The following is a 24660-nucleotide window of genomic DNA, read 5'->3' on the forward strand; positions in this document are numbered from 1 at the left end:
AATTGGAATTGTTACAAAAGGTTCTTTTAAACGTAACTTAGTACATTAATTAGGTATTTTAAATTTACCGTATTTAAAATATAGGTTAGTTGTTTTTATCGTATTTTTATACCTATATTTACATATTGGGATTGTTACAAAAGTTTCTTTTAAACGTAACTTAGTACATTAATTAAGCATTTTTAAATATTTGAATATCGGCATTGTATTTTGTTGCATTAAAAGTAGAGTTTAGATATATATTCGTTTTAAGAAATACTCGTGATATAGGTTCAAGTGCCAAGCATATTTAAGTACTACAATGATATTAAAATGAAGTTTAAAAATATTTCCATTCTACGTTACTTTAACAACGAATATTCAATGACGTCAAAACACTCAAATCCATGTTTCAAATTCAAATTAACCGCGCAAAATACTTAAATCTATGTTTTCATTTGAATTTAAATTAACCGCGCCGCGTCCCAGACCGCGTCCACCGGGAAATCCGCTCACGCGCGCCGCCCAGGTTATGACTTTTTACATCATTTCAACTTATTCCGTACGATAAAACGAGATAAGATATACGTTCAAGTGTCACTCGCGATAAGCAGAGATAAATGAACAAGTAGGCCTGACCACAATATGTTGATATACGAAAAAACAAATCGTTGCGAGAAATATCATAAATACATAAGTGAACCAAAAACTCTTCGAATTAATGGGTCACGTGATAACCGATAATTATCGTAAAATTTACGAAATATTGTATAAAGAACCATGCGCACCAAACAATTTATTTCTATCAGTTGAACATGAAAGGTTTGATACCGTTGTACGCTACGCTACCAATTACGTAAGGGCATTAAAAATTATTGAAGATTTTAAAGAAACAGTTGCCAACCAAAATATGTTCTGCGTTTTTAACTTTTTCAATTTATTCGTCATGGTCTCTACAAACAATAAATATATTAAAAATAAATTGTTTTTCCTTTAAGCGTTTTTTCATCCTCTATTAGAAAAAAAATGTACTGTAAATTTAATGTCATAGGAAAATAAACCGTTTTTATAATACATTCGGCTCTTTTTTTTCTCCAAAACGACACTTTTAGCTAGCGAGGGGGGACACCCGCTGCGTATTTTACGGCCGTGGCTAAGGGCAATTCACTAGCTACCTTTTGCCCCTTAGGGGGGATATTCCGTAAGACGGATAGATTTGCACGTGGTGAAAGTGTTTGAAAATAATGTTACAGGGGGAAAGTGTTTGTCGGCGAAAATAGTTGTGAATAGATACACAAAAGGGTCGACCTAATAAACCCTTAGGGTTGACAAAAAAGGGGTCCGAGGCGGGCTATAAAACATATTCCCCAAAGAAGAAAAAGACCGGGGCCGACATCGTTCAATTAAGACTTAGCGGTGTGGCCCAAAGGATTCCATCTTAAGGGGGTCTAATAAAACAGCGGCTCGTAAAAAAAGGGGGCCCTCGGAGAAAAGAAGGCACTTCAAAAAGAGTTTTTTTCGTATATTCATCCAACTTTTCAAAAAAGAACCTTAGAGCTAGCAACCGAGAGATATTTAATCATCTAATTTAATCGAAATCACTATTAAATCAATAAAAAGGTCAATTTTTGCTTACAAACGTTAAACGAGCTGCAGCTGAGCAAACATGGTTTATTGTCCTGTAGTTGACAATAAACTTTCAATTTTATCATATAAATATAACCTCGCTAAGCTATCATGATTATAATATCGTTGATACTGTTGATATAAAAGAGAGAAAACTATCGCGTCAAGTGTTTTCCTAATAAAAATATTATAATATACTTTGAATATATCTTGTTAACGCATGTGTTAAACAACTCATTGTTTATTAAAACCTCCCCAGTGAAATTTCCAAAAATATATATTCTTCCACAGATCCAATGAGGAACTGTTAGAGAGTTGCCCGAGTTTAGAACACTTTTAAAAAAAGATTTAGTTTTAAACTTTTAGTGTTTTTTCTTGTGTCATATTTTACACTTAACAGGTTTATAAAATATGCTATCCTACACCGTGAATAGCATTTTTCGTTTTAGTTAGTTTGTTTACACTGTTTTGGGTGCTTTATGCTCCATTTTGGATACTTTACTACACTGTTTGTGGTATTAAACTACTATCTTCAGGCTTGTAATAACTTATAACCGATTACCTTTAGTTTGTAGTATTACACTACTCCCTTTAGTGTTCTACAATACTCTCTTTCAAGTGTGATAATTCCCAATTTAGGGTACTTTACTACTTTGGAACAAAAACACTTACGAGTGTTCTAAAGAATGTGTTTTTTAATATATTTAAGACTCTTCATATACTATTTGAAAACCGTTTCTTTTAAGAGTGTTAATGCACTGTGACCCTAAATTTAGTTGGAAAAATTATTTTTTTAAATTTAATTTCATTTAAAATGTTACGCTAGTCGCTCAATATTAATAGAGGATGACTTAATAATACCCGAAAAAACAACGGTTTTTCTTCTTCCTTTGTGAATTAGTTCCTCTTTTTCATAACAAAAAAACAGCTGTTAGTAATATATTTTACGGCTCTAACGATTTAAATGTTGGAAGAATTGTTGTGTTCTATAACAATAGCATATTAATTAAAGTGAGCAAATGATATATTCGTAAGACTACATTCGAATGTATAATAACTTCGCTTCCGTGCTCGTAAAAATCATTTAGAAAATAAAATGCCGCCATATCGTTACAAATGTATTTTGCTGTTGATTTTACTGTCTCTAGTCCAAGTGTATTTAGCAGTTGAAGAAGGACACGAATATGACGAAGATCTGGAAGCCATATCGCAAGCATATTGCGGTAAGATTCTTTTAAACTATTACTTTCCGAATATGACCAGAAGTATACTGCCCATCTCTTTGGAGTGAAGTAACCACCGGGGCAGTTTACAATGCTACTTATAAAACCGTTAAATAGCGAAACAGACACAACATCGTGGCCAGTGGCGGCGTAAGAAGGCTGGGTCCCCGGGGCGGCAGCAGTGTTTTGTGACACCCCCCAGGACCGTGCAGAAGTTTCCACGGGTCCGTCTTCTTCAAGTTTAATCGTTCTGATATGCACCCCCCCCCCTCGAGCTTCTCCGATGGCACCCCCCTACTGCCCTGGTACCCGGGCGGACCGCCCCCCGCTTACCCCCGCCCCCCCTTAGACCGCCACTGATCGCGGCTCAAAATTTGTCTCATTCAATTGGAAAAATGTTTTTCGTAAACTCTTAGATTGTCTGCCAAGGTGTATCTTTTACACCATCTTCAGTAAAAAAGCAGTCTTAAGGGTACAATTCTTCGTCGAAGGCCCGAAATTTTGGTAAATAAGTAGCAAAATAATGAAATTACCAATACCAAGTGGTTTGATATCTTTCACCTTTACCTCAAATTTAATTAAATCAGTATATAGGCGAAAGATCCGCCGTCACGGTCAGCATTTGACAATTTTGTTTTCTGACTTCATTTTGGTTTTCATGTAGAGTTATTGATTTCAGTGTTTATTGATATGAAAATGGGGTTTGTTTTTAATTAACGTGCGTAAAAATATTGTCAAAATATTTCTACTGTAAATTTCAACATCTGTTTTTCATAGTAAGTAAAGTATAAGTTAGCTGCATCTTCTTCTTAAAGTTAAAATGCAATCTCTCCAAAAGGTGGTGGTTCTGAAGTTGTTTGGAAGTGAAATTAATTCCAAATCAACTTTTTATACCAAATCCAAGCAATTGAACTTCTTCAATAGGGGCTTAAATAAAACATTTTCAAGGAAATCGTCAAGTAATATTTCTAGAGCCAGGACCTGCAATTTACTGAACGTCGTGTTTTTTCTAAGCCTCAGTATGTCAAAAGAAAAGATACCGGGTTAAAAGGAAGCACTTGTTGCATACCGTATACATGTGAAAAGTTTCCATTATTTCAACAAGCACTATATAATCAGTAATTTGCGTGTCCTGGCTGTCGAAAATATTCTTTCTGGGCGATTACCTTAAAGATGTTTTATTGAAACGTACATTGGAAATACCTTTCTACTGATTTATTTCTAATTAAAATATGTTGCTCAGCCTGGTCAAAGGACCAAAATTGTTCATTGTCATATTTCTTAAGCTCCCACGCTTTGTAAAGTGTCAGAAGTCAAAATTAAACAAAACTTAGTATATATTAATTCGCGTTGCAGACTGTGCGTCGTGGGTTCAGGTTGACTGAGATATTATTAACTTTTCCATATTTAAAATTCAAACTACGTTCCGTTTTTTTCATTTGATTTAACTTTTTGGTCTATGAATTGGTGAACTTGAATTTATTGGTCAATATGTTCCTTAAGTCAATATCAATTTGTCTGGTAATCGCCGCCCGAACATTGAAACGAAACCGATCGAGTGACTAATAATTTTTATTCACTGAATGAGGATTTTTCAATCGAGTGCTAGAAATATCGCTTTTTGAAAATAATGCTTCAAAGCGAAGCCTATCAAATGCGGTTTTTCCTGGATAAATATTATATTAAGAAACGCGCTTTTATTGACAAACAATGGTATTGTTTTAGAACAATCTAAAAGAAATACGCGATAGCGCCAAATAAAATCGGTTTGTTAGCTACCTTTTCTCAAACCGTAAACGATTAGACTCAGCTTTGCTCTGGTTTATTTCGTACTTCAGATTTTTACTGGCGTTCTTTTTCAGAAGCGAAAGATGTATGGTTGTTTTTAATATCTTGCATGGAAACAAAACGAGGCACGAACAAGGTAAGTAAGCGTACTTAACACAGACGTTACCGGATTTATATTTTAAAAAGTGATCGGTGGAAATTTATATCTAAAAAAGAAGTAGTAGATGCGCCTCTTATGAAAGAGATTAGTTCCATTCAAATGAGACAAATAACGGAAGAATCGAAAACAAAATAAGAAGTCACAATCTCTTACCGATCTTCGCAAATAAAATAACCTTGAACTGGCCCAGCTTTCATTCCCATTACGGAGATATCATAAATAGACAACTTTTAAATATTGTAAAAGGGTTTCTTTTAAATATTTATTAAAATACTTCTTTGGTAAGACCCAGAGGCTGCTTTCTATTGAAATATATTGAATGGCAACTATCACAAAAGTCAAATATTCGAAATTTATAACAATTTCTAAATTTTTGAGAAATGCTTTACCAATAATGTTAAATATAAAAGATGTTTTTAAAGCTATATAATGATATTTATTTTAAATATTTGAAATAAGCTAGTTAAAAATAAAAATATCAAAACGCGGATTAATGACTCATTTTTTTGAAAAGCCGTAAAACGGGTCCCATTTCAAGCTGTCACGGGCTTACGTAGGTATATGTTTAGTTTTAATGACCTTGATGGAGTATTTTCTTTGTAAAAAGGTGTGTTTTTCAAATATCCGATAGAAAAGTAATTTTTCTGTCTTTCGTCACATTTTTAAATAAGAATATCTAAAATTCACTTACAAAGCAATAAATGAAAAGAATATGAATATATGTATCAAACTGCATTAGATTTCAAACTTGTCTTCGATTTGGTTTTTAAAGACACGAATAGAGAAATACAAAAATATTTATATATGTTATATATGTTACCCTAGCAAAACGTAAAGCCTAAGCTCTGCCAGCAAAACGTAAAGCCAATTTTATTTTAGCAAACATCAATTCCAACGGACCCCGCACGTTTTATAAGGAAATGTGCTCTCCGTGAATTTTTCTGAAAATTGGCATGTAGATAGATCTCGCTGTTTCAATGGAAAAATATTTTCAAAAATCTAGCGTTCATCCTCTAGCGGGTCCTAAAGTGGTAGTTGCGAGTATAGTATAGTCTTAATTAATTAATACCACTTTAATTAAATGTTTTTTTTACATATTATCGTAAGAAGTTATGTCGGCCGCATGGTTTTTTTTCTGCGCGTTTTAAGTTCAATTTCCGACGAGATGGTTTTTTCAATGGTTATTTACTTTGAACCTCGTGACCACCTAACAACGTTACAATAATGTTGTAATGCAAACGTTATTCTTAAAAATATATTACCCTGTGTTGCTTTGTAACTAGTGGTCAGAGTTTTTTAATCATTAATCGTGTACATGTATTTCTGTTTTATGTAATCAGCGCTAGTTGAATATTATTGTCATTTAAGTTTTGTATATAACACCTCATTTTGTTGATTTTATTTTGTATAGAACCACTATCTATTTAGGAGAAAATACTTCTAAAATACTGCATATCGGTTTTTGGCTAAGCAAGGCTGGAACGTTTGATTTAGATTTTTTAATAATTGGTTATTTTACGATTAATAATTTCTTCTTTTGAATTTATATTTAGTGTTTAATCACTTAATCTTATTAATTCGTCACTTGAAATGGCTAAGAGAAACCAACTTAACTGCTACGTATATATGTAATATTCTAAATAATGCGGGACAAATGGCTCGTATAGATGCCGAAGAACATTTACTTAAACGTGACAATGCTATTGCTCGGCGGGAAGCAGCTGGCCGTCCTGCTATGGAAGTTGCCAATGCTACGAGATTATGCATAAACTGTCTGCGATCAATTAATAATGAAATTCGGGTGTTAGAGAACGACCCATTTTGCCTAAGGCTAAATGTATTAACGCAAACACAAAATTCAACTTGTTTGTTTTGTAACGCCGTTGAGGGTGTTCATGTTCTATCAAATGAGTGTTGAGTACAAGTTTATCTCGCGAGGGACATTTATATTCCGGAACTACTAAGGTGCTGTCAAATACATCTTGACGAGAGGACATATTTTCCAGTATTTGTCACCAGGAATAAGGTTCATAAGCAGACCGTATTTTTTCAACGGGCATCAACTGTCGATATTTCTTTCGTGTCTTCGGGTCACAGCTAAAAATTGTGCTGATTGGCGATTTCGTGGCGAAGATAGCTTTTCCGATGAAGAGTTCAAATCTATTTCGCCAATAACTAAGGAACAATTTAGGGAGTTGTCTACTTACTGCGATCCTGTAATCGAAGGGGCGTTTCAAAGATATGTTTCAAAGAAAGATCTCTTGGTATTTTTATGCAAATTACGACAAGGGCTTTCAGATGAATTTCTGTCGGTATTATTCAACTATTCATGTAGGCAAAATATTAGTCTAACCATCGCAAAGTTTCAGAAATCATTAATTTCGTACCATCGAACATTGGGTTTCACGCAATAACGAGAGGCTTTTTTTATACGTAATCACGTAAGAGATTTTGCGAATGAATTATACAACCCGGAACCAGAAATGCGCCAAGCGATTGTTTGTATTGATGGGACTTACACCTACATTCCCAAAAGTAGCAATTTCAGAGTTTTGCGCCAGTCATATTGCGTGCACAAGCGCCGACATCTACTAAAGCCTGCTTTAATTGTTGGTACGGATGGAGACATTCTAGATGTTCAGACTCCAGAAAAAACGACGCTAGTAGTTTGAGAATGACGCCGCCGAAATGAGAAACTGGTTTCAAGACAATGACATTTTTATCGTCGACAGAGGGTACAGGAATATTCTTTCTTTATTCGAACGAGATGGAAATACGTATAAAATGCCTTCTCTATTAAGACCACACGAAAGACAACTATTGACGGAAGAAGCCAATGAATCCAGATAAGTTTCAAAATGCAGATGGGTCGTTGAGTCTAGAAGTAGGCATTACAAATCTAAGTTTAAATTGTTCGGTGGCACAATACAAATAACGCACGTAGTTCATCTTGGAGATTTTTACCGCATAGCTGGAGGCATTATGAATCGTTATCACGGTACAATAGAGATGGAAGGCGCTAAAGTAGAACTGGCGCGGACAAGCTTATGTCGAGGTAGAGCAATTGCACAGACGAAATGGTAGATGGGCACATATCGAAGTAAACCATTTTCCCCGTTAGAATATTTAAGAGAGCTACCGGTCGGTGTTTATCAGATTAATTTGGCTCCATTGTACATTCAAGACAAACTGCAACGAGAAAACGAGGCTTTTTTTCAAGTAGATGAACTATTTTAGAAAAATCTACCTCGAGAAAATCTACTCAAGAAATCGACTACGTGGACATGGACAAAAGTCTAGGAACTAGTACTTCAAACCGTGAAACTGACTCTAAAGTCAAAAGTCAGAGTAAATATAATACGAGGACATAAGACCACTTCTTAAAATTGTGACGTTGGTGTTAGACCCTTGAAACATAAAAGAAAAAAATTGACCATTTCGAATCAAGCGTGAGCAACCCTTTGGAGCGAACAGTTGAGACGATATGACATTCTATGGAAAGACATATTTGATTTATCTTTACGTTGTAATTGTTACTGATAAAAACATTCCCTAATACCAGAAGTTTACAATAAAATGCTTCGGGGCAAGTATTCCAATACCTATTACTCCCGTAATAATTTGATAATAGCATGTCATCTTGCGTAACCTTATAGTTGTGTAGATTCAACATTTATGTAAAATATAGTTTGCAGTCATCGCTAGATTTTGGGAGAAAAAATAAGTCACGAAACCTTATCGTTGTGTAGATTCAACATTTATGTAAAATATAGTTTGCATTTTTGACGCACTATGACTCAATGGTTGTAATCAAAAATCATCGGGAACTCATGCTGTTTTAATGAAACTATTCCTAATCGCAAATAAATGGTGATATCACATGCAAGATTATTTTTTATTTTGAATTCCTAAAGAAGATGGTCGTATATCTCACGGTATTACATTTTTAAGAATTATGTTTGCATTAAAACATTATTGTAACATAGTTAGGTGGGCGCAAGCTTCAAAGTAAATAACCATAGAAAAAACCATCTCGTCCGAGAACGTCTTACGAGTTTCTTTAGAAATGTTTAAAATCCATTCTACAGAAATCCTTAAGAATTTTTATTTTAAAACGTATATTCTAAAGACAACCATTACATTTCCGTAACATTCCATAAACGTTTACTAAAGAATTCCCTTCACATTTCCTTAAATATTTCGCAAAGAATTTTAGACAGAGATAAATGATACTGCAAATTGATTATATATTTGGATTTGTTTTGCGGAATGTTAAAAATTTGACCATCTATTTCGATTTGACATTTTTCCTATGTCTCAAGCCCAGTTCACACTATGCAATTAATTGGGCCACTTAATTGAAAGCAACTAATTGCAAGCAAGAAAATTGTACAGTGTAAACAGAAAAAGTTGGAACAATGTTTACAATTTTTCTGTTCACACTATTCAATTTTCTTGCTTACAATTAGTTGGTTTCAATTAAGTGGCCCAATTAATTGTATAGTGTGAACTGGGCTTCAGAAAGTTTAATATTGGGCCGTTGTCTTTCGGAAAATAGATATATAATCAAACTTAAATTCTTTTACAACTTTACTTAATTAATGCTAAGAGTTGTGCAGATTAATTTTGCCAGTAAAACCAAATGCTTTTCTTAAATTCCCTTCCTTTTTCATACGCTGTTCACAGACCGATTTTCCCTATATTTATCTAAACGTTGCCTCTCAAAATTTCCATTTAATTTGTTTCAGAAATCTTAAAAAATAGTTTCACGATATATTCCAAAGCGATTTCTCACAAACCTTCCCTTTAACTTCCCAAAGAGTTCTTAAGGTAGTATTTCCAAACGTTCAAAACTCCATAGCGTACTACGAGCTTCCTTGGATTTTCTTAAGATTTCTTAAGAAATTTTTTGTAGAGGCTTCGCTTTCCCCATTCCATAAAACATACTGCGGTAAACGATAATAGTTAGTGTAGGTAGCTACTGGCCTGCGTGGCATGAAGTTCTTTCCACCACCCTCCTATGCAATTTACCTCAACTTAGATCTTGGGTATAAGCTCAGCTGAATGTTTTTATTTTATTATCTGTTACAAATAAAACCAAAACTTGTCGGTGAACGAAAATAATTTTCATCCGATATTTGGTTCAAAAACATTTTTTTCTTGTAATAAATATTCAATTGAAGAGAAAGGTTGCAATGCAGTGGCAAATTCATTAATACAGATTTGGACAGTATAATTAAAAATGTAACTTTTATAGGTTATCAGTTACGTTTATGCTCTTTAAAATAACACTATCCTAACCATGATTTAATACGTGCTCTTTTGACGCAGGGAGGTTTTATACCAGTAAGCTGCAAAATTAAAATTGGATACCAATTGGATGATAAAGGAATGTGCAAAGCCCTGAACAAACCACATAAGAAGGTATCGTTTTTAAAGATAGAACTCTCTGAAATCCCAAATGCTAAATAAAGAAAGTTAAATTTTTAATAGTGTTTAAAAACAATCAATGGCTATCTCCTTCAATTAGTTAAGAGATGAGCTTCTGAAATTCGAATTTTAAAAGTAGAAATCTACTTGATCATAGTAAAAATCATTATTTTAATTAAATCATTTTGTACATCAATATCGCCATCGGCATTAGCCAAAGTACGGCCACAAATCAGCTTTGGCTTTCTGCAGCATGAGGATTAAAGTCGCTCATGCAATTCTATGAGATTCATTTCTATTATGTTTCTTGCTTAACTTGAATCTGGCTTAAAATTAAATTGGATATATTAAATGCGGATAATTCGCTGAGCTTCAGAAATTAATTTATTAGACCAGGAATCCATACCATTACTTGGAATGCTTATCCTGCCTTATCGCGTACGGTTAGACCACTGTGATGGCTTTGGCCCCGCCTACGAGATAAAACGTCCCCTTGGCGCGCGCTCCCCTCTCGCGTTGTGGTTTGTTAAGTTAACAAAATGTCGTCAAAAAACTGTCAGCCACATTGATACGAAAATCTGATTCGATAAGCATTCCCAGTAGAGGTATGAATTCCTGACTAGTTTACTCGGGATTTAACTGTAAAACGTTTAGTGTTGGTTTTGTCATATTTCGTCTAGTGACTGAGGCGTGATAATGGCTCAGTTTGATTCTACAATGGCTGATTCTTCCGCATTACTTTTGATAATGCAAGATAAATTCCAATACAAATGTTTATAAAGTCAGCAAAAAATATAAGCCACCGACCATAAACCGCAAAATTGGGGAAATATTAGAAGCAGAGAGGCGTCGTCAATCACTTGGTTGAAGAGCGCACGCTAAATATTCTCCGTTAAAAAAAACACATTATTGTTTTTACAAGCGAACCATAAAAACCTTCATTTTTCAAACTCTTCACAGAAAAAACTCCTCGAATGTGAGCTAAGCAAATATAAATCTGAATTTGAAAACTTTCCAGAGGAATTGAAAATCATTCGCTCAGCAGCAGAGGTAAGGTTCATTTGTCAAAATATAATTGGTTGAGTTTGTTCCCTTATACCTTGGACGAAAATCTAGAAAATTAATTTTTAAACAGTGAACGAAGAATAAAAGTTTAATACTGTGCGACATTAATCCCTCAAGTTCAAGGCAGTTGGAATAATTTTCAAGTGAAAAAATTTACTAATAACTTACAATTGAGAAATTCTACAGTTATAGATTTGATTATTTTGAAATATACAAAATAATTTAAAATAACTTTTACCAATTACCGAGCGAGTAAATCAAACTTTGATCAAAATCGATACGCCTTAAGTATTTTCTGGAAAAATAAAAAAAGCATAATAAAATTAGCAAACTTAGTTGATATGATATGGCTTTGGTGGCAATCAGAACGGATGTCAGTTATATTTTGGGTCTTCTATGTTTTAAGACATTAGACTTTGAACTGAAAAAGAAATTTAAATTAATTTTTTTTCTATTTTTCAATAACGTTTTTTGAGTTTCAAAATTTATTTTATTATTATCAACTATTTAATTTTAATCGTTTTATGTTTGTCTGTCACGGTGTTTCTCATAATATTATCGTTCTGCCCATTTGCCCAAAAGAGCCCAAAGGTGTCGAAATTTATCTATCTTTATAAATTCAAGTTAATCTTGTGGCGTTCATTTTAAAATAATTGTATTTTTAATTTATTTTTATTAAGGATTGCCTGGAGCAGTTGAAGAAGTCAGGTAAATGAAATCATTGATTTAATTAGCACTGTTAGCGTTTAAATAAAAAACCAACAATTAAATTTTAGCTAAGTTATAAAACTTCAAACAAAACAATTCTAGATAAATTCAATTTATAAAAAATTGCCCCCATAAAGTTTTGTTTTTTTTTTATGAATGGTAAGTTTCAATTCACTCGCATTCTCTTCAAAAACTGGGGCTCATCAGAACTGCGCAGAAATTCTGGTAAATTTCGGAAACTTTCAATATTAGTAATATTATTAATAATATAGGAGGAAGCAGTTGCATATTAAACTTATAATTTGTAATTCGTTTGAACATATACGAACGTTATGTTCCTAACACTGTGAAGCCTAGAAATTGTCGGCTTATGTTTAAACCTTGTACGAGGTCAAACTGTTAAATACCCTTTATTAATAATATATTTATATATATTTACCAAATATTACACGGTATAGCAACTAAACTTTCTCTAGAAGAGAGAATATAAAAGATATGACTGGTTAGGTCGGAGTCCGTAACCAAGAAAGTTAGTCCTCTGTCCCGACGTCCCTTATATAGCGGGCCCTCGGATGACGCTACCGGTCTCCAACCTAATTCGCTGGAGAAGAAAGCCCGCCAAGAAATCTTTGCGGATTCACTGTGGTGCAATAGTAAGCGTCACCGGTAACTTTACCCCGCTCTTAACCCTTCGGGTCAGAGGTCGCCACTTTCGGAGAATTCCAAAGGTGGACGACGTGAGCGAGGATGAGTCATCCCTACCATCCCGAGCAGCGTTGGCCCAAAACAACGAGATAACTCTCTGAAGTAAAGGGAAAGACTGTTAGGGACAAAGCCTACATTTGCGGATGCAAATGCGGGCTTTAAAACACTTATAAAATACTTCCTTGTAAAACCAGTCATAGTTAGCTAGCTAAATGGTTATCCTTATAGGAGATATGGCACTATGCGTAGGATCCTTCAATATGCAAATCTATTATTGAATTAATTTCCTGTTCTTTGAAACTAAGTACTTCACTTATTTGAGAAGCCACAAGAGCATATTCCAATGAATTTTCAGAATATTTATCAATTCCAAAGCCTTGAGCTCCAAATAAAATTTGAGACGAACCAATAATTTCATAGAACGTTTTACAAAACGTTGCGCACGGTTCCAATATTAATAACTCAAAAATTATCAAAGCTTTTGTAAGAACAACTCGGTACTACAGTTACCTTTAAGTAAGCGCAGCTTTATTCTTAACTAAAGTAGCACGACTTTATCTAACCAGATATAACCATAATTTAGAATATAAGCTATTTTCATTTTCCATTATTTTTATGTTTGAAGCCGAAGAGCTATTGATTTAAAATAATAAGGACAATTTAATTTACTTAATCTCATTTTTAAATTTTCACGAAAAGGCCTTAAAGATATATGTTAATCAAATACAATCACTAATAAGCTGCTCTCCGCTCAAGATTCTCAAAACACGCCATTAGAAGGCCCAATCTTAAGAAAGATGGTCAATTGCTGCGGTTTTTAACAGCGTTCTCAAGTTCAACAGCGACGGTCGTCCTTTAGTTGTAACCGACAGAACAATTTTAATTTTACTGGCCTTTTTCTGAAGATTTAACGTCCTTAAAGTAGAAATCGCTTCTCCAAAATCAACTAACCTTGTTAATATAATACTAATGTGAATGTTTTCATTGTCTCTATATCTAGGTTACCTGCATGACGTTGAAGACATCCACACACGCCGTCTTTAGTTTCATTTATTTTAAATATTGAATAAACGACATTGTTGAAAATCTTGTTAAACTAATAGCACAAGGGGTCTTAACTATAAATGTTATTGAAAAAATAAACTGGATTGTTTTAAATTAAAATCAATTAAAAGGTAATTCTCGAATCAGTTCCAACACTCTCGCTTCACTTTTAAAATATTGTTCATGGTTTTAAACAATGCCGCAGTTTAATTCTTGTTTTTAATATTAGCTTGGGAGCTTTCCAATTTTATTTAGAAATATATGCTTTGATAAATTTACTTTTTATTTCTTAAAAACTGTCTTTTTACGAAATGATTTAGAAAATTTAATCCCCAATCAGATCGTAACTTACATATGCCGGTAGAGCTCTAAAACAATTAAGCACTTTGTACAGAGTTTAACCATACATTTATATTTTAATGATGATCTTTCAAGAAACTTTTTGCATATATTATCCACATTTGTTCGCATTTTTTTTAAGCAAGACCTTTTGTAATTAAAGATGTTTACTTCTATTTGGATTTCATATAATTAAATTAAAAATCAAAATTGTGTTATTAATCATTTCTTATTGAAAGTTTATTTATTTATTAATTCATACTTTAACGTCATTCTTTCAAACCTACGAAACCGAAGTTTCTTTGTATTTAGTAAATGCGAGGGGCTGATCACTCCACTTTATCGGTTTACAGAGCCGTACCTTTGACTGTACTAATGGGATAACGCGTAATCTTTGAAGTCCCTGCCTTTGGCAGGGCTAATCTAAGCGTAATCCGGCGTAATCGATGTACAGACTTTCTTAGATTGGTTAGCCCCTCGAGTCAATGATTCATTTTATTTTATTTTTTATAAAAATAAAAATGTTAAAATTAAATCAGTTTGTTGTCAACTTCGTCACCTGAGGAGCAATAGAATCGATTCCCCGATTCCGCCGCTGATTTCAGTTCTGAAACCGGAAAATTTTTAAAAATCAGTGACCACGTTCCCCACCAAGAAGGACAAGGAACAGATGTCACATATTCTTCTCAGTCAAACGTTTTGTGCCACTCTAAAAACAATTCTTTTTGACTGAGCTCTACATTAAATTGAACTACGAAATATCATCGGATTGGTTGTTGTTTACTTTTCCATCAAATTTAATTATCGTAATTTCCAATATATTCTACTATTGTCAGTTGCTGACATTTATAGACAAGAACAGGCAGAGCGTTCCATTAACGAATTTTCCAAATATAAAACGAATGAACCAGACATGTCACCCGATAAAGATAAATTAAACAAATTAGTATTTAATTGTAGATTATATAAAAACTTGGTCACACGATCAAGTTATTAACAAATAACAAAAGCTGCTGTTATAATTTAAAAAAACGCGTTAAAATCTCAAATTAGCACTATCCAAAAAATTACATTTTTATCAATTTCATCAGGCGTTTTTATGTAGCTTTTAAAACTAGAGTTATCTTTTCTCAAACGTTATAATTTTTATTTAATTAATGAAAAGTATGATGATTTAAGTGATCTCTTATGAAGAAAGAGGATATGAAAATCAGAGTGCGGGACATATCTGAAAGTTACACTTTCATACAACTCGGCGAATTTATTTTATTTGTGGTTGGATAACTGGGTAAATAATAACTTCCAGTTCTCCAGAATTTTGTTTACAGTCGATGAGGCAATTTTATTTTGAGACAAAATACTTAATACGCATATCAGGCCCGAGTGTATACAATAAAACCCACGCACGAGTATTGTAAGGGCTCAACAACAACAAATTTGTCTGAACATTAGTCTAGTGTTGCATTGTATCACTAACAATACTTTGACCATGTCAAAAGATTATGAGTGACTTGCGCTTTTCAATTGCAGTAGTCTGAAAACGCCTTTTCCCCGTTTCACTCAATTTTCCCGTGGTACCTATTCCTCTCACACATAGGCGCTTATACTTCAGCGCGCCAATTTCGGAACCAATTACCGTTAAAATTTTGTCTATCGCGGTGTTTAAATTCAAGGGTTATATACATTTTTTTAAATAATTCACACATTTGCATGTCATAAAAGATCCTTACGATAAAGGTTGCCAAACGCTTAAAGCATCTGCTAATATGCTAAATATCTAGGTTTCGATGGAAGCCAACAGAAGGCGTAACGATAGCATTCAGTCGCTAATAATCAACCGTTTGAGTTAATTTAAACACCGATTCGCTTCGATTTGATTGTTTATTGTTTGAGCTTGATAATCGAGTATACCCTTTGAACGCATTTCCGAAAGAAGGTCGATTTGGTATTTGGTTAAGGATTTTCGAAGTTGGAAGGTTTGATTTGATATTCGAAACTGGAAGGTTTGATTTGATATTCGAAACTGAACCACAAATATTTTGAATCTTCGTTGCAGTTTTTAAATTACGAATCGAATAGCAATTTTGGAGAAAAATCCAATGTCAAATAGTAAGTTAAACATTCGCAGGGCCATTAGTTATTACAAGTAGGGTTTAATTATTGCTAACTCTGTCGCAGTACCGATCTCAACACTATGAAGCATATTATGAAACGCGCTTTGCAACATATCCAGAGCTACCAGAAGAAGAGTTCAATACACTTGTTCTTTGACGAAACCCCAAGATAAAAATTAGAGGTGTCAGTTCTGGAGATCTCGGTAGCCACAGAACAGGTCCGTTCCTTCTAATACATCGTTAAGAAAATTCGATGGTGAGAAAAAGAAATGAGCTAGTTAAGTTTTCTTCAAAATAATGGTTTTAGGTCAAAAGTCAGCAATAAAATGGGTATTATAATTAATAAATAATCAGCTGCATTCAGACCCACCCTTAACCCCAAATTATCGAACGACCTTTAAAAGCATTTATTTCGGTTCTCGTGTTAAAATGCGTGAGACGGTGGTTACTGGCCCTACATGCCACGCGAGACAATGGCTCCCTACACTAACAATTAAAGTATGGAAATAGGAAACGCTTTTAACCAGTGGGGAGATAACTCAACGTAGAAGGAGTTGTTTCGTGTTTATAGTCAGTGCCACAAGCTCCTCTAGCTGCGAGGTGAAAGTGCTTACCACACCGCCCCCCACACTCATCCTTTAACCATTCCTTATCGGGAAATTTTTCAACTTGCGCAGATAGTTTTTATTTGCGCGTTTTATCATTTGCGCGGTTTCTCAATGGTGCGGTTTCCATTTGCACAGGTCTTTCAATTCCGCGGCTGCTCACGACTTAAATATTCTATATTAAGCCTTTTTACCTTGAAAGAGGTTTTCTTTTGGCAGATTATTTTTAACATAACTTTGTTTACCATTCAACTGCGCTGCTGGTGTATTTTTAATTACCGGTCGCGCTGTAAATACCAATAATTATTAAGTTTTTCTCAGATGAAATATCGCTTGTTGATTTATTGGAATGTGGCCTAAAAATTTTATTTTTGTGTCTTCTTTGAGGATCCGATGAGTCCGCAGCCATGCGGAGTGAACAACATAGTTTCTGAGGGGCAAGGGGGCAAAAGGGGGCAGTTGCCCCCGAAATTTGTGTTCAATGAATTGGAACGTGTTTGGTGTTGTTCCCGATTGTAAATATCACGCTGAGTCGAATGCGACCATCGACATGTCCATAGGACGAACCATTGTCGAGGTATGACGGAATTGGTACTGAATTACGTGTTTTTTCTCTAATATACCAAAAAAACTATATTTAAACAGCTTACGATCGGTTTATTCGTGTATTCACTATTAAATATTCAATAATTCATTATGTTGATTGTAAATTTGATTGTTAAAGATGACAACGAAAGTTTAGTATTTTTTACTCTTAATTGAATTTTGCTATTAGCGCATAAAAATCAAATTAGGTGAAGGGCGATCAAGGAGTTGTCCGAATCTAATATATTTTGCCAGGATTGTTACTATGGACATTTGTCAATATTCCAATATACTAGCTCATAGAAATTTTAAAATCATTTTTTTACATGTGAAAGCTAGAGAAAGGGTAATTTATAATATTCATAACATTTATTTTAAAGGAGAAGACATACTGCTAAATGTAATTATGTTTAAGGGTTATTTATTATTCGTTTATAAAAGCTTTCACTATTCCCATAACTCTTGACCAAACCCATTCTAGCTTCAAGCCCAGCACCAATTGCTTCCTTTTCCCATTCTTCAACCTTGGCTCTGCTTCTTCAATTTCCCCATTTTAAAAACAATTTCGTGTTGTAAATATCAACCAAAATTAAAAATATGTAAATAAAATTTAATATATATCATACAATAACTGATAGCTTGCCGAGATTGTGAACTTGAAAGTGGAATATTGCCTCTGTTTAGAAGAAAGAAATAACCGACAACGCTAAAGCCCAACTGAGCGATTGAAGTGGCCCGCTTCCCACCGATATTTTCCGGCGCTTCTATTGGCTCAGATGATGGCGGAGTTTATTAATTATTGCCCAAAAATACGAGAGAGCGAATTTTTGAAGTCTCGTTAAAATCTCTGTGAAACGCGTTTTCCTAACTTTAGTTTGGGTCTCGTTAAATTTTGAGTTTCGTTTTTTATCGAGACTTTTGAAAATGTCTCTGGAACGGGCCATTAGTTTGGTCGAAATTGGTAACAACAAGAACCAGATATTTATTTTATTACCCGACGAGTTCTACCCATAAACTAATCTTTCTAAACATTTATAAAGGATATTATTTTTTCGTCATTAAGAGTTACTTAACCTCTATTTTTAAGCCGTATTCAAGACTCTTTTTGATTTTAACTTTTATAATGTATTTTACCCTAAAACAACTTTTACTAGAATCATATTCATCTTTATTATGCTTAATATTTAAAAATTACGAAAGAAATGCTAATTAGGGCAAAAAATACAAAAATACCTCAAAAGAACACCGCGATGGAAAGTATTCAATACCTAAGCTGGTAAAGGGGTTTTTCGTACGAGCTCATCGGTTTCCCATTTCATAAACTTGGTTGAGGTTACAGTTAGTTCAGAGAGCTGCTAGCTCACATAGCATGATGGTCAAGCCAACACCCTCCTACGCATTTTGATCCAGTCATCTGATTTAATAGCTTTAAAAGTCACTTGACGACTTACGCCTAGGGTTTTCCTTTAGGTATTAGCCTAGCTGATAATTAAGCTGCATTGCTACGCTCAACGTCTAAAAATTAAAGCCTACGAGGCTCACTAGTAGCTTCCCGAAGTCTACGACCGATTGCTTGAGCTGACTCTATAATCGACCATACAGTCGTTGTAGCAAGAGCTAGACTTCGTTAGTGTTGCTTCGGTCAGACTTTTCCATAAGTTACTGCTCGTATGAGACAGTAGTAAAGGTAGTTAGGGTATCGTGCACGAGGAAAAGTGAGAAAACCCCGAAAAGAGGTGAGTTCTGGGGCATCCCTTTGCGACAACGAATTTTACGGAAAGGGGCGGAATTATATAATTACTTGGCTTTCTAGGAACTACGGTTTATTTATGGTGTAAAACCAACCCGATTAGCAATTCCAGAGTATGATCATTTAATACAGAACCAATTGAACGATTCACGTACTGCACAAATCACCGCACATGGGCTAAATACCTGGCTATACACCAAAACCGCAAATCAATTAAGGTGTAATTATAAGGAGCTGCACCAACTTGTATTATTACAATTCGTTTTGTGTAAATATTTTTTATATATAGAAATTGACAAAAAAAACATTCCTTTTATTAATATCTACAACCCAATTTTTAATTATTACATTATAAAAGAGATATATTTTCAACTTAACCTAAAAAGATAAAATAAAAAACCTTGTTAATACAAACTTTATTTGGTTTCGTAAATTTAATTATTACATATATGGTCTAGATTTATTAATAATATATTCTATTAGTAAACTGATTCAATAGACAAATTTGTATTTGAAACTTCATAAGTAAAATAGACCACTAAACATTTTTTATAATAATGAAGGATAGTTCTATATATTATAACGATCCGCGGCCATCGTGGTAGAAAGAAGAGCAAGAAAGGAGCACGTCACAGGCATGGAATAAATTTTATGGAATCAATGAAATACTGGGCTGGATATTTTTAGAGTATATGAGTTGACTTTTGAAGCATGCTGAACATTTGCAGCTACACTAAAAATTGTCTTAACAAAGTACTCTCCTTAGGTTTAAATTAATACATTTTTGATGAAATCCGTTAAAAATTATTTAATTTATTAGTCACAATTTTTTTAATTGAAGCGAACCGAGCATAACTTCCTTGCAGTCGATTTCACTGAACTTTAAATGTAACTCAATTTCTCGATGAACACTAAACTGATTTAAGAAATAAATTCTTTGTTAAGTAGTTAAACATTTTATTCGTGTTGTGATGAAGACTGATTTTGAGTTTCGCCCTACAACTTTATTAATTTATGGTTAAATAATACGCAAAACCTTAAATAATTTTTATAGAATGAAAAGCGGTAAAGGTTTAAAAGTTCTTTTTTTTCTATTCGTTAAGTCAAGAAAAACGTTTCTTTATATATATTTATTATAAAGCATTAACCATTACAAGTTGGCAAGCCAAAATATACCTCTCCTCGGAAGAATTGTCCCTAGTGGTAGTAATCTCTCGAGATGACCCTTAAAGATATCTCCGCAATACAGAGTTACTAACTAAAAACGCAATCCCAGTTTAATCCCGTCTGTTTAAAATTTTAATTTTAATTAAAATAATTGAGACGAAACAACCGAGTTTAATTTATTCAGAATAATATAAATTAAGTAGTTACAACAGCGAGTAAGACGTACTAAAACAATGCACAATAGAATTTAAACCTATTTGCAGAACAAAATTATCAGTTAAATATAATACGAAGCAAATTTTAATGAAATAAATATCTACAGAGGGTATTTGTATTTTTCTCGCTTACGACATACTTGCCGCATCTTTAAAGCTCATTTTATTTCAACACTTGCCCTTCATGACAATAGCTTTATTCGACATCTGGTAGTGGATGACTCGCAGACTTCCTGATGGCAATGTGACACATACCGCCTGAAAAAGACCAATACCATCCAATTTCCAATATCATATTATGACCCGCACACCCAGAAAATCAATGACTGCATTAGGAATCGTAGATGTCGAAATATCCACAACAATAAAAAATGAATTAACAAGAAGCGAAAAACTTACCATTCACAAAGCACAGAAAGCCACTTGACTTAACGAAAGCTCGTATATCAATAAATGACCGTAGACGGAATAGTAAGGGCTTCTTATATATAAAACAAACGAAACGAATTGATGAACTGCATTAAACATCTTCATCGGTCAAGAAAACGTTTAAAATAAATTACGAAGTAATGACGACCCAGTTAAAAACCCAGACCAAGAGCACGATGTAAACAACTCGATATTTTCTTCATAAATGAACTATTACCCTTGAAAACTAATACGCTAAAAACACAATAGATTAAAAAAATACTGAAAAAACGAAATAAATTACAAAAAACTAACGGGTTCTCCCCTTTAACCATCTTATCTGATGACTGCGCTAAAACAAGATTTGACCTATAAATTTCCATACGAAAAAGTTGACAAAAATTAAAAAACCAGAGTTCAAAAAACAATATCAACAGATATTGTATTCATCCGTTTATTAAAAATACCCACCTAATCATAATGGTTCCTTTACTTTAATATTTTCCGTACGGAAGTCAATGGCTTGGCGGTGAGCTATCTGCATGGTAACAATGTTAAGTACATTAACATACTTAAATATTTAATTAAATATAAGATAAATATAATTTATAAATATTTAATTAAATATAAGATAAATATAATTTATAAATATTTAATTAAATATAAGATAAATATAATTTATAAATATTTAATTAAATATAAGATAAATATAATTTATAAATATTTAATTAAATATAAGATAAATATAATTTATAAATATTTAATTAAATATAAGATAAATATAATTTATAAATATTTAATTAAATATAAGATAAATTTAATTTATAAATATTTAATTAAATATAAGATAAATATAATTTATAAATATTTAATTAAATATAAGATAAATATAATTTATAAATATTTAATTAAATATAAGATAAATTTAATTTATAAATATTTAATTAAATATAAGATAAATAAAATTTATAAATATTTAATTAAATATAAGATAAATAAAATTTATAAATATTTAATTCAATATAAGATAAATATAATTTATAAATATTTAATTCAATATAAGATAAATATAATTTATAAATATTTAATTAAATATAAGATAAATATAATTTATAAATATTTAATTAAATATATGATTAATATAATTTATAAATATTTAATAGAATATAAGCTAAATAAAATTTATAAATATTTAATTAAATATAAGATTAATATAATTTATTAATATTTAATTTAAAATAAGATAAATATAATTTATAAATATTTAATTAAATATAAGATTTATATAATTTATAAATATTTAATTAAATATAAGATTTATATAATTTATAAATATTTACAATTATATAGAATAAATTACAGTACCAAACGTTATAACGTCGTTAAGGACAAGCGTCGGTGGCTCAGTGGTTAGTGTAAATCTAATTAACACAGCAGACCCGGGTTCGATTTCCGGCCTGTTCCAAGAAATCACAAATTGATACTAAGACGAATACCGTGAACAATTAAATGGAAACCCTGCCATTGGACGTTGAGAGGTTGCCATAACACTAAGCACACGGTCCGTCCAAAAAGAAGAAGTTGAAGAGAAAACCCCCGTACAAACACAACAAACTCAACACCCACAACCATCATAACACCCTACACATAAACTATTCATTAACGAAATATCCAATCCAACTGAGTTAAAACTCTTGCGACGGTGAGCGTTAACGAAAAAAAAACATCCAAACCAAACCCAACCGCCAATTATTCCGTTAACGCTCAACGTCGCACGGTGGTTTTGCCAACCCTTCAACAGTCCTAGTAACTGCGAACGCAGAGATTTCGAGAAACTGCGTACACAATGATTAACCTTTGCACGGAAAATGCGAACGCTTTTGCCGGACAGACAGACAGACAGACACGGTGATTATATAACCCCTCCTAGGGGACTTCGTCCCATCGGATAGGTAACAATTGATTTCACTCATAAACCAGAATACTAATTAATTGGTGTTTCTCTTTTTATTACCTCTCGTAGGGGACATAGTCACCTAGGAGGGGTGTTACAATCACCGTGTCTGTGGGTGGGTGTGGGTGTGTGAGGGTGTCTGTGGGTGTGTCTGTCTGGGCTGGGAACGGGTTCACATTTTCAGAATGAAGTGTAATTTCTGAGTAAGCAGATTCTTAGAAATTGGGGAAAGGTTTTTTCCTAAAGCACCCTCTTTTTGCCATTAGGTGCATTATAATTTTCTTTTGCGAATTGTGATTGTACGTAAAAAATCTTCGACATTTGGGACGGCCCGAGTGTTGAGGGTTACTGTGAACTTCTCAACGTCCTAATGGTAGGGTTTCCACCAAATGTTCATAGCATAATTTTGCGATCGTTTTGGGCGGTTTTCGAACCCGGGCCCTCCTGCATGACAGGCGAGTGTTCTACCACAAGACCACCAATACATGTTACTGTTCATTAATAGTTTTTTAATTCCTAAATTTTTTTACGCATTGAATTTTAAAGGTCAAATCTTGTTTTAGGACAGTCAGCAGATATAAGAGGGTTAAAGGGTAGAACTTAGTTATTTTTTGTCTATCGGTACTTTTGAACGTTAAGGGTCATTTATAAATAGAATTTCAAGTGGTGTACTACGCGCTTTTTTCGTTTTGCATACTTTACTCGTAACTTCGTAATTTATTTTACATGTTTTCTTATTGGCTTTAAAGGCGTGATAAATTTTCATTAATGTGGTTACGGTGGTTTTATATTTTGAGATATACGTTGTTGTTTAGGTAAGGTGCTTTTGGTTTTTTCTATTACACTTTTCATTACCAAGAGTAAATGGATTGACATTTTCTTGATTTGAAGTATTTCAATTACCTTGTTGTTTGATTGGGTTATTGTTATATATTTTATATTCCATATTTCTGTTACTACAATGTTTATTACTGTGCGTATTTAGATTGAATTTTTCTTGATTCCGAAGTATTTTAATTAACTGGTTACTTAGTTGGGTTATTATTATATAATTTTCAATTGGTTATTTTTCTGGTTTGTTGATAATGGGGGGGATAGCTCATGTCTACAATTTTTATTTGCATTGATTTTTATCGGGTTCGTTGGATTTTAGTCATGAGCCCCCGCAGTTTTCATTAGTGCTTTCACTTATAGTTTTGGTTTTCACTTTTGTTTTTCCATATAAATTTGATTGTTTAAGACCTATAATGCAATGAGTTTGTTTTTCTCTATAAAATAGTTTCTTGCATGTATATTTTACGTTTCGTGAGAGTTCTAATAATTTTAAATTTTATATTATATATTTCTCATTTTGTTGCTTTGATAATTGAATAACGTTTTGGGTCTTATGTTGGTTTTTGTTCTATTGGTATTTGAAATTAGTTTAATGTAATAACATTTGTAATATTTATAATGAAAATAAAAAATAATCTACTGGTTTGGATAGCACCGGTATTACCATATTTTGGAGGATGCTTTTGATTGACAAATATCATTGAGTACCGTGTCCAGTAGTTAATACACCCCAGGACAAATTCTTCCGAGGAGAGGTATATTTTGGCAAGCTGGCCAACTTTTTAATATATACAACTGTTATTGACATACAAAATAAAAAACTATTGACAAGAATATTGTACAAGTATTTGCAAACGAAGCCTCTGGAGGATAAGTGTGTAAATTGGATGTTTGAAGAAAGACCTGTTAGTCGGCAGATCGTGATAAATAGGTCTGAGCCACTAACGCAAAAGTTATAGTT

At 33.0% G+C, this 24660-nt stretch overlaps 1 protein-coding gene and 1 long non-coding RNA gene across 2 annotated transcripts; both read left to right on the forward strand.

Annotated features, from left to right (window-relative positions):
* The first annotated feature begins 2701 nt into the window (after positions 1-2701).
* Positions 2702-10248, forward strand: LOC149956333 (uncharacterized). The gene is made up of 3 exons (XM_090166862.1): positions 2702-2828; positions 4691-4752; positions 10108-10248. Exons 1-3 carry the CDS (start codon positions 2702-2704, stop codon positions 10246-10248), a joined length of 330 nt encoding a protein of 109 aa, XP_090022988.1.
* Positions 10249-11173: 925 nt separating this feature from the next.
* On the forward strand, positions 11174-13789 carry LOC149956334 (uncharacterized). The gene is made up of 3 exons (XR_016478188.1): positions 11174-11256; positions 11952-11979; positions 13685-13789. It is a non-coding gene; the product is annotated as an uncharacterized LOC149956334 (long non-coding RNA).
* Positions 13790-24660: the final 10871 nt, after the last annotated feature.

This window comes from Leiobunum rupestre, chromosome 2 (genome assembly GCF_980474605.1).
Source record: "Leiobunum rupestre chromosome 2, qqLeiRupe1.1.hap1, whole genome shotgun sequence".
Classification (NCBI taxonomy): Eukaryota; Metazoa; Arthropoda; class Arachnida; order Opiliones; family Sclerosomatidae; genus Leiobunum; species Leiobunum rupestre.

Coding starts and splice junctions, on each gene's coding strand:
- LOC149956333 (XM_090166862.1), top strand. CDS start 2,702: ATGCCGCCATATCGTTACAAATGTATTTTGCTGTTGATTTTACTGTCT. Junction 2,829..4,690: donor CATATCGCAAGCATATTGCG/GTAAGATTCTTT, acceptor GTTCTTTTTCAG/AAGCGAAAGATGTATGGTTG. Junction 4,753..10,107: donor CAAAACGAGGCACGAACAAG/GTAAGTAAGCGT, acceptor CTTTTGACGCAG/GGAGGTTTTATACCAGTAAG.